Source organism: Pomacea canaliculata, linkage group LG3, assembly GCF_003073045.1.
Source record: "Pomacea canaliculata isolate SZHN2017 linkage group LG3, ASM307304v1, whole genome shotgun sequence".
In the NCBI taxonomy this organism is placed as follows: domain Eukaryota; kingdom Metazoa; phylum Mollusca; class Gastropoda; order Architaenioglossa; family Ampullariidae; genus Pomacea; species Pomacea canaliculata.
The window spans coordinates 11,505,202-11,518,574 of record NC_037592.1 but is presented as its reverse complement, the minus strand read 5'-3'; the positions used below and the strand labels follow the sequence as shown (position 1 = coordinate 11,518,574).

At 44.1% G+C, this 13,373-nt stretch overlaps 1 protein-coding gene across 1 annotated transcript in view; it reads right to left on the bottom strand.

Moving 5' to 3' along the window:
* Positions 1–6,637, bottom strand: part of LOC112559475 — a 40,825-nt gene extending 34,188 nt beyond the window's left edge. The window contains exon 1 of the mRNA XM_025230766.1: positions 3,960–6,637. Coding sequence (XP_025086551.1) covers positions 3,960–4,014 — 55 coding nt within the window. The 5' untranslated portion in view covers positions 4,015–6,637. The remainder of the gene's footprint in view (positions 1–3,959) is intronic.
* Positions 6,638–13,373: the final 6,736 nt, after the last annotated feature.

Here is a 13,373-nt window from a genome sequence, read left to right as displayed (position 1 = left end):
GTTACTAAGAACAAAGATAGAGAAAGATCGTGCGCATGTGTGTGTGTTTACAGTTTTCATATAACAAACAAACTAGAAGTGCTTCGAACCTTGCACCAACGCTGAGACTAGGTGGATCGTACAACCTGAGTCAGCAGTCTGTTAGAAACGGTAAATTCGCGTCCTTGTCCGGAACCCAATGTAAATAATTCCCTTCTGAATCAGCAAAATGTCAAGGCATTCTGCACGCGCGTGTGCATGTGTGTGGGTTCTCGCACCGAACCCAGTGCTTCCGACCGGATTCTGACAAGAGAAGCCGCTTTATCTCCGGTGTCCATCTCCCGACTGCCAGACAGGTACACAAACGTAGGTGGGCGTGTCGCAACCACCCGAACTCGCAGCCGGCAATGAAAATCAGGAGATACGTTAAGGAGGCCACACAGCCGGCACGAGCTCATGTCGGTTGGCAGCGACCCGTACAAACTTGCCGACACGCTGTGGGAAAGGAACTCCAGGAATATTCTATCCATCTCTTCATTTTCTCCTGTTTCAGACACAGCCGACTAGAGTGTGCCTCAAATAATCTGTGCTCGTGCTTACTTCTCACATCGTCAGACGTATGAGCACTCGTTGCCCTACACCATCTGGACGTCTGAAAATGCGCGTGCGTTCTATGACTACATCTGGACGTCAAATAACGCATATGCGTTCCTTTGTCAACGTCTACACGACAAATATGGTGTGTTCATACTTTCGGTTGAAAGAATCATGGAAAGTTCTGTGTCGACAGTGGCACGTCTTCATGGCAAAATCGCGATGATCAAAAGTCTTTGATGGACACGCTCACGTGACTTTATTCCCAATTTCTTTCCCCCTCTCTTGTTCCTGAAATCGCATATCGCACACAATGCGTTTATGAGCAGTGGATTTGTACATACATCGCGAACTTTAAGACTTTATATACAGTTACCCTCTCGGGCGTCCGGTAGTGTAAAAACACTCGCTTGTCATAGTGCAGTGGAGAGGCTACTCTGTTTTCCCTCCCCGCTCCCTCTCCTACTCATAGAGCAAAATCACCTCAAAGTGAAGCTGGCCAAAAACAATCAGCCAACAAACCCCTTTCATGATATATCATTGCACCCGCAGACTTGAAAAGACCTTGTATTACGGACATCCCAGCCATAAAATATGGCTCTACTGTATATACACGTGCTGCCTTCTCAAAAACAGAGCAATTAAAGCAATTAACCGAAGGGAGTTTTTTCACACGCATGCACGTGTATGTGCGAGTGAGAGAAAATGTGTTTAGTCACATGATAGGATGTAGACTGTAGTATCTCTTTTCCCCTGAGACTTTCTCCGTCACTTCACTGTGGATTTTCATAGATGTGTGTGTCTGTGGATGACAGAACTCCCATGTGCATGCGAAAACTGTGTGTGTGCGTGTGTCGATACATCTGCCTGTCTTTCTCTAACCCTTGGCTTGTGCCTTGCAGACTCGCTACAAAGAATTGGGTAAGATTTCAGGAATACTGTTTGCACAAGAGGAGGATGGTGCTGAAGCAAACAGGACAAAACTTGAGCCCTGTAGGTGTTTGGTGTCAGGGCCAAGCTACAGGTTCTCGTGATTCCCTCATGGGACCACCAGTCGCCAGGGAGAAATACAAAAACGAATTTCAGTTGCTTGAGAACTACCACGGTTACTAGCACAGATCTTCATACTTTCTGAGGGTTGCACAACATGTTTCTGAAACTTACCTGTTTTAAAGAAGCAAATTTAGAACTTCTTTGCACAAATCGCTTCGATGCTTTTTATACCTGCTAATTTATTCCACGCACAAGTAGCATATGAAAAAGTGTGCTGCCGGAAACGAAAACTGGCTTAAAAAGTGTAAAGTTATTTTAAAGAATTTTAGCTTAAAATTTTTTTACTCGAAAATTGTGTTGTGCATTGCTTCGTTACAAAACTGATTATCTTAAACAGATTTAAGGCCTAAAAGTGTTTAACATTAGAAGTGTGTTGTGCATTTGAGAGCCACACACACCCTGTTCCCCACCCCACAAGCCACCAATTACCCGCCTTCACCATAAGCTGATGCTGAACATTTTTAAAGTGTTTGAGGTGCACAGTGTCTTTGTTTGCACTCGCCAGGCCACCCACATGCGACACAAACTCCTGCAGGCAGCAGTCAACAGCTTTTGTCAGGGGCTGAGTGCAGAGAGGAAGCAAAATGCCTGCGGAAGTGGATGCTTGGAAGCATTTTTTACAGGGAATAACTCTACACCAGATCAGCGATACAACCTGCCTTTTAATTTTCTTCACTTCCTTTAGCAGTTTGTTTTCTTTTTAAAAACTTCACACTTTTTGGCATGCTCATCATGTTCAAGTCGAAGAGAGAGAGTGTGTAGGGGTGGAGGGAGAAAGATTGCCAACGGAAGAGCTTCCCTAACTGCAGTTACATGCATCTTTATACTCATAGTGCATCTTGATAGCTTATCTCCGAAATTTTAAGTGGGGATAGCATGGATATAATAAACAATCATCTCGATGAAGCGGAGAACTGCTGAAGTTGATCAAAAGATCATGTGCATATGCCAGTGATATAAGACAGAGCCTGTGGCAAGACATGGAATTCCTTTAAAACAAAAAGCCTTCTTATGAAGTTCCTTAAATTATCTTCCCACCCTTGCCCATCCTTCTCCGCCCTTCAGCGCTAAGTCGTCCTCACATGAACCAGAGATGATTGAAAATCGATCAGTTGCTTCTTCCTTCAAAGTCTTGCTTGGTGAAGAAAGAATGCTTAATTCCAACGAGGCTCGGCGAGAAGAGAGAAGAACGCGCAGTCATTTATCATTTCGATTTTTAAAGACCCAACGCCCAGGAAAAGGTTAAGGAAGTTGTGGTCGAGATAATAATAATAATTATCATAATAATAATTGATATTAAAGTAGTGGCCATGAAAAGCACCGAGAATTCGACTAAACATTTTGTCACACTACACAGATGTCGGACTGCTTAAAATAAACATTGTGTCATGCTTGACAGAGAGATGTTAGACAGTTGATAACATTTTGTCCCACTTCAGGATGACGTGTGTGCATGACAGCACGTCCACGCGATAAGAACTTGACTCACACACACACACATGCACACAGATACAGAACACACGCACACACTTTCTAAACAGGTGAGGAGGCAGAGGTCAGGCCACGTGCCCGAAACAAGAGAGGAACATGCGCGGAATGTGTCCACTACATCTTGTTACTGCAGCTCGCGACTGTGGGTGGAGTTCATGGCCGCTTCCCGACAATGGAGGCTTGTGTGCCGGGGTCGCCTTCCTAATCTCCTGACTCGTACAGCGCCATGAACCACTCACCCCGCGCGGTGTCGGCGCCTTTAATATTTTATTGATTTGAATAATGAGGCTTATTTCTGGAGCCGCACGGCGCGCGCTGCAGCCTTCTACGAATACCAATTTGAGAGAGAGAAAAAAAAAGAAGACCGCAACTGCGGGTACATGAATGGATTTAACAGTTACAGGTAGATTGATCACCGTTACGTGCAAACTGTGGATAGATGACGGGGTAGATGATGGAACATGGGATGTGCGGGTAAATGACGGAGTTGATAGCGGGGCATACGGGTAGATGAAGGTGATATATCAACTGAGAGTAGATGACATATAACATTGCAGAGAGATGACGGGGGATATACAAAGTACGGGTAGATAACATGCAAACTGCGGGTACCTGAACGAGGGAATGAACTGGGATGAAAGTCAGGATGTGGTATAAAAACGCTCAAACGAGAGGAAAGTTAGAAACATGTCGAGAGTGTGAGAGCGCCATGCAGACGTCGGTGTGAATGACCTTCTGTGCACCTGTGCAGTGAGTGACGCAGCACAGCAAAACAAGACGGTACGAAACGGGTGGGGAGGGGAACGGAGAATGGATAAGAAAAAAATAACAGTTCAACTTACCTTTGGAGAGGGTGAGCAGCACTGACAGTACGACCATCACATGGTACCCCGACATGGCACACACACACCCAGGTATGTAGTTATCCTCGGCTGGGCCCGCTTGCTCGATCACTTGTGTGGACGACACACACACACTACGTCCGAGAACACACCTCCCTCTGCTTCTGCCACGTGGGTGGAAGGGTGAGTGCGACTGTTTTAATTCAGTGAAGCATGTCCCACGAAGGTGTCTCGCGTCCCACGACACGACCGTCTGCGTGCATCACAGCAATCGCCAGGTGTCAAGACTGAAACGGGAGGCCCGAGCGACTGTGTCAGCACGAACTAAATACAGGGTGTGGGAAAATCCTTTGAGCCGCTGCGCTAACAGTCTACCTAGACCGCTAAAGGTAGGAGGGGGCAGGTCGGCCCCCCCGGCATATCGCTGGATGGTTCCCTTCTCCCCTCCAAAGGGAACAGTTAGTTTTTGTCTACCTGTATTTATCGCCTGCGGTTACGCCTTGCAGGTTTTTCGCCGTGCGGCACAGCGGCAGAATTAGCTGGGTGGCTGGCTGGCTGGCTGGTCGAACTCTCAGTCTTCACGCTTTGACGACGCCGGTTTCTGACCGTGTCGGTTTGTGCCTCCAAAAGCACATGCCACAGCACGACGCAGCGTCACCCGGGAGCTGTCACGCGCGCCGCAATGAGATTCCCCGGGGTAGGAGGTGGGTGACCCTCTCTCTCTCTCGGTCAGGCCGCTCAAAAACTGTTCTGCCGCTGGGATGACTTTCAACAGTGCATTACGCGTGTAACACAGTAGGTCAAACAGTCTCGAATTGGCCTCGTGGTATCGGAGATGATAAAGCCAGAGTGCGGCGATTTCAGAAAATGACAGCGAGGTTAAAGGTTGAGAGTGCAGCGAGCGACACGGTTCCCTGTCACAGCAAGGCGAGGAAGACTGCTTTTAATTTCATCTCCTGTTGTGGTTATCCCTGACTCGAGCATAACAAAGGAGCTGTAGACGGTACACACTGTTGGAGAAGACACTTCGGAAGAAGAAATGACAGAGAAAGGGAAAAACAATCCCACCGACTCCCGGCACGATAGACTGAAGCTGGGTCAACTGTCGGCCGTCTGGCTATTATCGTCTTGACCGTCAGCCCTGTCGCCAACTAACAAACAGTGCATCGGACGAGGCCGGTCGTCGGCGTGGAATTTCCGTCCTCCCCTTTTGGCTCTTGGCCGCTCTAACCTCTTCCCTCCTTCCTCTTGCCTTCAGGTCCTTCCACCCCCGCGGCGGCGGCGGCGGTCTCCGTGCAGCTGAATGAAAGTCTGTGCTGCGTAACGCTGCAACAGGGACTGGTGCGAATGTGATCGACCTCCACAATTTTTTTTTTTTTTTTGTGGGACAGCCCCACCCCCGCCGCCGGTCCTCACTGCAGTGGTGGTCGCGTGAGGTATTGACTGTTCACGATTCGTTGTCTCAGCATGTTTTCTCCAGACTGCTTTCGATTTCTTCCGCCGTCTTCTGTTCTTCCTCGCCGCTCCTGTGTGAAGGAGAACGGAACGCTCGTGTCACCGAGGGAGTTGTTCGTCCAACTGTAGCCAGACCGTGTGGTGAGAGAAAGAGGAAGTCAGACAGGATGTCAGAAGGAGCATCAGACAAGAACCTGGGTCGAGAGAAGCATGTCAACAGCTCACGCCGTGTTCGGACCGGTCACCGGTTGGCGTAGTTGTGTTTGTTGTGCACGGAAGAAGAGGGGTTGGCGTGGGAGGGAAGAGTAAACGCTCGCAAGAAAGACAAGCTTTCGTGGCAAACACGCAGCAGTGCAGGTCGTTAAAGTTTATATGGAGGTTGTGCACGGCCTTGCAAGAGCTTCGAAACAACGGCTGCGGAGGTAAACAGCTGTGAACAGACAGTTGGCTTGCGTGCAGCTGCACATGAAAACCTCCACAGCTGGGTAATAAAGTGGGCGTGTCAAGCATAAACCGTGGATGAAGATACGAACACTGACGCACAAACGGAAAAATTAACAAAAACAGATAAACTTCCAATCCATAGGTCGTTACATTACCGTTTACTTAACGATACACTGTTGTCGCAGTAACGTCGGGACGACTGTTCAGTGTGCTGTTCAGTCTCCAAAAAAGCACGGTTCAGGGTCGCAATGCCAGTCCTGTAGCTCTAAACGTCACGTGACTTCAGCCCTCGTTGTGTGTTGTCTCTTCTCCCATGCGCTGTCAGCAACTTCCAGTGCGAATGATAAGGCGATGAAAGATCGTGACAGACAGGTGACTTTCAGAGTCCAACAGCAGCCGTGAAGGCGCCTCCGGTTGCCCGCGACGACCCTCCCCTTGTCGATCCCCTGCCTCTCGTCTCTTTTTTCTGTGGCCGTCGAGGTTTCTACTGTCGTCGGTGGCTGCAAGTCCGGCACATCAGCATCCAGTCTGCAGTGTCATAAGCAATCCACTCCGAGTGGTGCGCGCGCACACATGCGTGTGAACGCGTGCCTGCGCGCCCTTCCCTCGTGGTACTGGCTGTGTATATACTTCTGAAAGCCCAGCCGCAGACTTTTGGTGCTGGTGGCTTCCGTCACTCTGCGGCGCTTCATCGGAGAAACTGCGAACGACGCCCGTTCACGCAAATGAATGCTGGGTTACTCCGCGTGTGCTGCCCCCCACCGTCCATACATCACCCACACCCACCCTAACCCAAACAACAGAAAACCACTTTTTTTTCAGTTTTTGGTTTGCTGTCCTGCCAGTTAAAGTTGTCTGGTTCACATTAAGATCAGATAAAGACGAACATTAGCCTACTTCACAGACAAATTGTGTTTCACCGCTGGTAGATATTAACCTATTCCTCCTTCAAAGCCGCCCGCTATTGCACGCGTTTTTGAAGGCGATACGACCAGAATGAGTTTTACAGAAAAAAGAACATCCATGCAGCCAGCCTCAGCCTCCCCAGCTACAGCAAGGAACGAACGACGTCTGGCGGTTGCAGTACGTGGGCCTCGTAACAAGTACGACAACAGAGACTTTACGTAGGATGACTTAACTCAGGCGTCCTACCAACAGCCGCCGGTACGGTGTGTCATGCGATGCTCAAAGCTGGTTACAGGTGTGCACTGCACCTTGCAGGTGATCCTCACTGGGACAGCCTGAGAGAACGCGGGTAGGGAAGAACAGGCGGGCAGGTAAACGATGGGTAGGCGTTCTGCACTCAATGCAAAACTGTAAGCTGTGACCCAAAGGGTGCTCCATGTATTGGTCCAGCTGCCACATCTGTCGTGCGAGTGCTTATCATGCACCAGCCAGCCGTTGAAACATTTAAACAGCCCTAAGCTTCGTTTCTATCGATTCTATTTACTGCACGCGTTATCCCGATCGATTGTCGCCTTTTACAGATGTCTTCCGTGTGAGGGAATGACATTAACAAAGGCTTCAACTCAATGTCTGGAATAATCTTTGCCCAGGGGACCCCCACCCTCTCTTACCATGCACTATATCTTTCTTTAGAAAAGGTTCTGGTTAGAACCTGCCATTAGACAATTGAAGAGAAAATGTACATGAAGATACGACCAGGAGAGACGAGTGCATCCTTTTGATTCAGCGGACTACGTTAAATCTGCTTCTGCCAGAAGACTTTTCAGCCCTTATTTCACACCTGTTACAGCAGGAGTTCCCGAGAAAGAACATTTTCACACCTCCCTAGGAAAAAAAAAAACAAAACTGCGTGCGCAGGGCTAACAAAATTCTCTTACTCACGAACTCTAAGGGTCGATTCCAGTATACCATCTCCTCCATTGTGGTTAGAAAATGTTTGTCTTGTTCAAATTTTTATCTTTGCAGCACACACCATCACAGGTTTCGATACCCTATCCTTCCTGTGACGAAATTTGGTTCAGATCTCGCCCTCACCTCTGTCTATTGCGGCCATTTCTCTGTTAAGGTCACAACCCAGGCTTTTGGGGCACACTAGCATCCAGACCACGAACTTGGACACAACAGTGCTCCTCCAAGGCATTCTCGCCGGAAAGTTCACTGGCTTCCATTTGCACGCCTCCTGTTCGATAGCAGACAGCTAAATGCTAAAGGCCGCAGACGTTCTGGAACATTCCCCATATCTGAGGGAATTAAGGAAGGACAGCGTGCCACAACCATCATCACAATACGAGGGAGAAACGGCAAGCTTTGTTTCGACCACCGATACTTTTTTTTTTGTCTCGTCAGGCTACGCAGAGGTTTCAGGGCTATGAAAACGGGAGCGGGGTGACCACAAATGCCCACATTAAGGGTGAGCTTGCTGTTGCACGTAGCCTATTTCCTCCATCCACCCCTATGCTTCAGGAAGTCGAATGGGGAGTGAACCTCTTTCTCTCACACCCTCCACCCACCCACAAGTGTACATAAATATAAGCAGAGGATGTGCTCTATCCGTGTCTGCCTATGATAATACGCTATCACGCATTATTAGTCCCGAGACATCTAGACGCATCCAGGGCTAGCTTTCACAAGCGCTTTAAATATCTTTTTCTCATAAAAATGTCAGTAAATCCCGTTCACCCAGTGAAAATAATACTTATGTCAGTAGAGGAGATGATGAACATTCATGTAATCCAGCCCAGACCTGAGCTACGCCGCCAAGTTTACATAAATATTGATTAATAGATTAGTGGGTAACGTGATCAAAATCTAAGCCTGTACTTCGGAACGTTCTTGTCTCTGCGTCCATGTTTAACAGCGCTCACATGGCCAGTTCAGAACCTGATTCTTTGCGGGCGCTTTTATGCCTGAAAAGGAGACACAAACGCCATTTGCAACCCAACTGAAATCGAGATGTCCACAAAGCATCGATCGAAGGCTACAAGAGACATCGATGGCAAGGACGCTTTACGTTATTGATGGTTTTTTCTGTGGGAGAGCTCCACGGACTGTTTCCGATCGTCTGCTTCCGGCAAAGTACAGCTTGCCTGTCGCCCAGTCCCAGCAAGTGCCAGATTTATGTCCGCGGTAAAAGGATGCAGCAAAGGAACAGAGCAAGTTGGATCTGTTTTAATAAGTATTAAACAGTTCAAGACCAAATCGAATGAGTGTCGAGGCAGATTTCGTAAATAAAACTTTGCGCTTATTTATATGATTTATTTCTCCCCAAAAGCCACCAAACTTTTCTTTGCCTTCTTCGCGTCTAAAATGAGTTCCCGTTTGTAAATTCTCCTTGTTAGGTCGTCAGTAGTTGTTGACGGAGAAAGTTTTCAGCTGCTTGACTGATACTCGGAGAGCAGACAGAAGACACTATAATCAGGTCTTGACGGGTGGGTATCTCCTACCTGGAACAAGAACCAAAACAGTTTCAAGTCGGCTTTTTGACCCCTTCTCTTACAGGATCTCCCTCTCTCTCTCAGTTCATATGTTGAGTCTGATTTGAACCGCTCAATACAATCGTTTGTTGTCGAGTCGCCAAGATGTTGTTTGTTTGATCTTTGGATAGAGATACGTATTCATCACACAATAACTTCGTCTTAACTTAATTCGTCTGCACGTCTTAATTTTTGTCTGGTCATCCGAATTTGGATTTTTAAAATGTATTTCACACAACAAACAGAACCGTGTCTTCAGCATACAGTGCAACATCTCTCGTTCAGCGGCATCGCAGAAGTCGTCAGAAACAGTCACTTAAATCGTAGACCAGAACACGCAGATGAAGGTCACTGCTGTGCTGTATCTGCTTGTACAACCACACATTGAACTCACGTTCCACTCGTGCGCGCATGCACAGCATCCTTCACGCACATTAAACCGATCACCACTAGTACTCATACCTCTAAAAGTCATCATTAGTTTATTGACATTCTGTATCCCAAATTTACAGCGACAGGCAACAAAGGGCAACAGTCCCAGTGTTACTGTTACAGGCTTCACCTAGGCGGGAGAAAAGACAATCATAGACCGTCTCTATTAATGAAAATAACTGTTCAATGTACAGGAAAATGGCTGCCAGAGGAACATATTGCGACTAACATTCATGTCACATGCTTTGTGGTCCTTCCTATCTTATGACTAGTACGATTTCTATAAGCCATGTTACGTGTTTAATATATAAGATTCACAAATGAAATCCAGACTGATAAGGATTTAAAAATGTTGTAAATGATAACTAAGGCAGCATGTTTTAGCAATGAATGATTACAACAAACGCTGTACAGAGACACACCTAATTACACAAATTTTTGTAATTTATCTAGGCCATTCAGGTTTCAGCCATTATACGTCAGTAGTAATGAAATGGATGTGATGAGCACAAATATCTTCATCTACCAAGAATACTTTAGTCTTGGAACCACAAGTTGTGAATATTTCAAATGCAAATGGAAAAAAAAAAAATACACGAAGATTTACAACCCAATACTGGTGTTAATTGATCACAAAGAGCTAAATTTAATTGGCAACTATAAAAAGGGTGGGAGATGGTGGCAATTCCCCACCATTTAATAGAATCTTTAAAAAATTGAAAAGACAAGATAAATGCAACAGCAGACCCAGCATTTGCTGATTCCTCCTATCCCTTCCTCCTCACCCCCCCACAAAAAAAGTTTTAAAGGCCCTTAACATTAAGGTGTCAATAGAGAAGTTGCTGTTGTAAGTGATGAGACACCACAGACATACTGCCCTAACACTGACATCATCTAAAATATAAAAAGGGATCAATGTTTTAGGATTGTTTCAATTTCATCAATTATTTGTGCGTTCTATCATGAAGAACCTCCACTATGGCCAGAAAATTGCATTGAATCCCAGACTGCATCACAAGCAAAATGAGCTGTGCAAGTCTAGGCACTGGTATTGTTGCATACATATGTTCACCGACGACAGTGTTGATGACAATAATTGTGATGATTATTATCACATAAGAGGGGTCAGTTGTTTGAAGTGACTTTCTCAAAAAGATGAAGCATGAATGCATCATCTGTAAAATTTTAGGCACAAAACATCAGACATGTGTAATTTAAACTGTACTTTTGAAAAAAAGGTAAATTATAGAAATGCATAAACACTGAAAAAATAAGCATCTGTATTTTCAGTATGGTGAACAATATACTTAAAACAAACAAACAGAAATCTGTAAACTGGACTTTATATCCACTAAATGTTTAAGACACACCTTGACAGTATCATCAGAGGCATCACAATTTTGATGTGATCTTTGCAATACCTTTGTCTTGCATTTTTGCAACCTGTTCTGGCCTTTTTCTGTCATAAAAATTGCAGCTGAATACAAAATAAGGATCAATACTTGAACAAAAACTGTAAATTATCTTCAAGTTATTTTGGATTCTATTTTTAGAAATTTAACAGCTGCTTAACAGGTTCCCACAGATCTTCACCCTTAATTAGAAAAGCTTATGAGATTACGAACCTTCCCATCGCTTTGTTTCTGCTGTCCTAGTAGTTGACAAAAATAATAGTTGAAAATGCTAACTAGTGTATGATAGTCTGTAAGCACAGAGCAAAAGAGAAAAATAAAATGTTCTCTGTACAGTATTACATATTACCATGCTGTATATTTCTTAAAATATATTCAGGCTTAAGTTAGAAATTAAACCTATATAAAGAAAAGCGAGAGAAGTGTGCTCACATTTGTAAGTCAAGGGAGAGTAATAACACCACAGGAAGAGCTGCCTTGATATCCTCTAGCTGCAGGGTTCCGGGAAACTTACCTGACAGGTTGTATCTTATACAAACAGTAAGGACAAAAACAGGGCAAGCAAACAAAAAACCTTATGTCGTAGTGCCAATGAAAATATCAAGAGATTTGCGTACAATTGCCAGAGCTTTTCCATGCTGCAGCTAAGATTAAATCTGAGATCCATGAAATAGATATCAGCATTTAAACAATAAAATTTCTTTAAAAAAAAACCTCCGTTCAGTGTTTACAAGTTTTTATATTGAACCGGAGTCTCAATGCACTAACACCTAATACAACCCTTATAAACCTAGGTACATGCATCCTTTTTGGGCTGCAAGTTGATGTATGTTCTTTAGGTTATACAGCAAGTTGATGACACACAGGATAATCCAAGGTCTAATCAAACCAGTAATTTTCACTTGGATGTATCAAGTTAAACAGTTAGGTTAGACACTTTTTGCAAAAACGGGAAATAACACCACACTTCTGTCAGAGAGACTGTATTTTAAACACATGCTTTTTACCTTTGATCAAGATGCAGTTGACATCATAATTACAACTTCCAGGGATCCAAATTAAATTGAGAAATTGACAGAAATCTGCATTTTTTTAAGTGTATCCTTCAACTTTTCAACACATTTTAGGACTTTAAAGTAATGTTATGTGTGAAGAAACATTCAAATAAATACTATGTCTGCATGCCTTACACTTCTGTAATTATCACCCCATTAACTTATACCGATGGTGTAGCTACTTGACAACTATCTAATGCCATGTATGGGGAAAAAACAGCCTATGTAAACGTTTAGCTGTACATTCCAGAGATGTAAGCCTTTGTGACTGCTACCAAATGCCAAGCATTTAAAAGTTAAATGATACCAACAAATATATACAAATGACAATGCTGTCCCATTGGAGCATTTTTTGCAGGAAATTATTTACATATTTCTCCATTGTTTGCTGTCACCCACACTCACACCCACCCACACAAGTGCAAACTTTCAAATGTACATACACAAATTCACTGTAAACTCTTCTGACGCACCCAGTATAATTGAAGGCAAAGTGTACAAAAATCCAATTTATATATATACATATATATTTTATATACAAAGGTACAGTTCTTTGTTATCTTTATAACTTTTCGTGAATTTTAATTTTACATTTTCCCCACTAGTCACTCAACACATACAAAGCACAACAGGTACAGAATACAACATGTGGATAATTACTGTATATATGATGTACAATCTTTAAGTTACAAAATATTTCAGTTACTGAACAAAAAGAAATCTTTTTTTCCTCAAGTGTCACTTTCACAAAAAAATCAAAGGCTTATAATAAAGGCAAAAGATAAACATTTTTAAATGTATGATTCTGAAACGATAAAAGGCAAATTATTATGTTTCATTTAGTTTCTTTTTTTGCTATTTCAATTCTTGGGCTTTCTTAAAAATAAAAGTGTGATTCTCTTTATAAATACCCTATTATCAGATGGCAACACATTTAAGAACTAAAATGAGGCATGTGCCTTTACAACCTTCTTATTTGATATCTCTTCATTGTTTGAAGTCACCCAGGCATGGTCTAGGTATTCTGATGTTTTACCACTGATATACTGTAAGTCAAAATTTGCATCAAGAAACTGCAACATATCAACCACATTTATTATGTACACACGTATTTTATCTGAACTGAATTGAAGGAAAAAGCGTGTGCATATTGTTGTTGACTTCTATGACATGTTT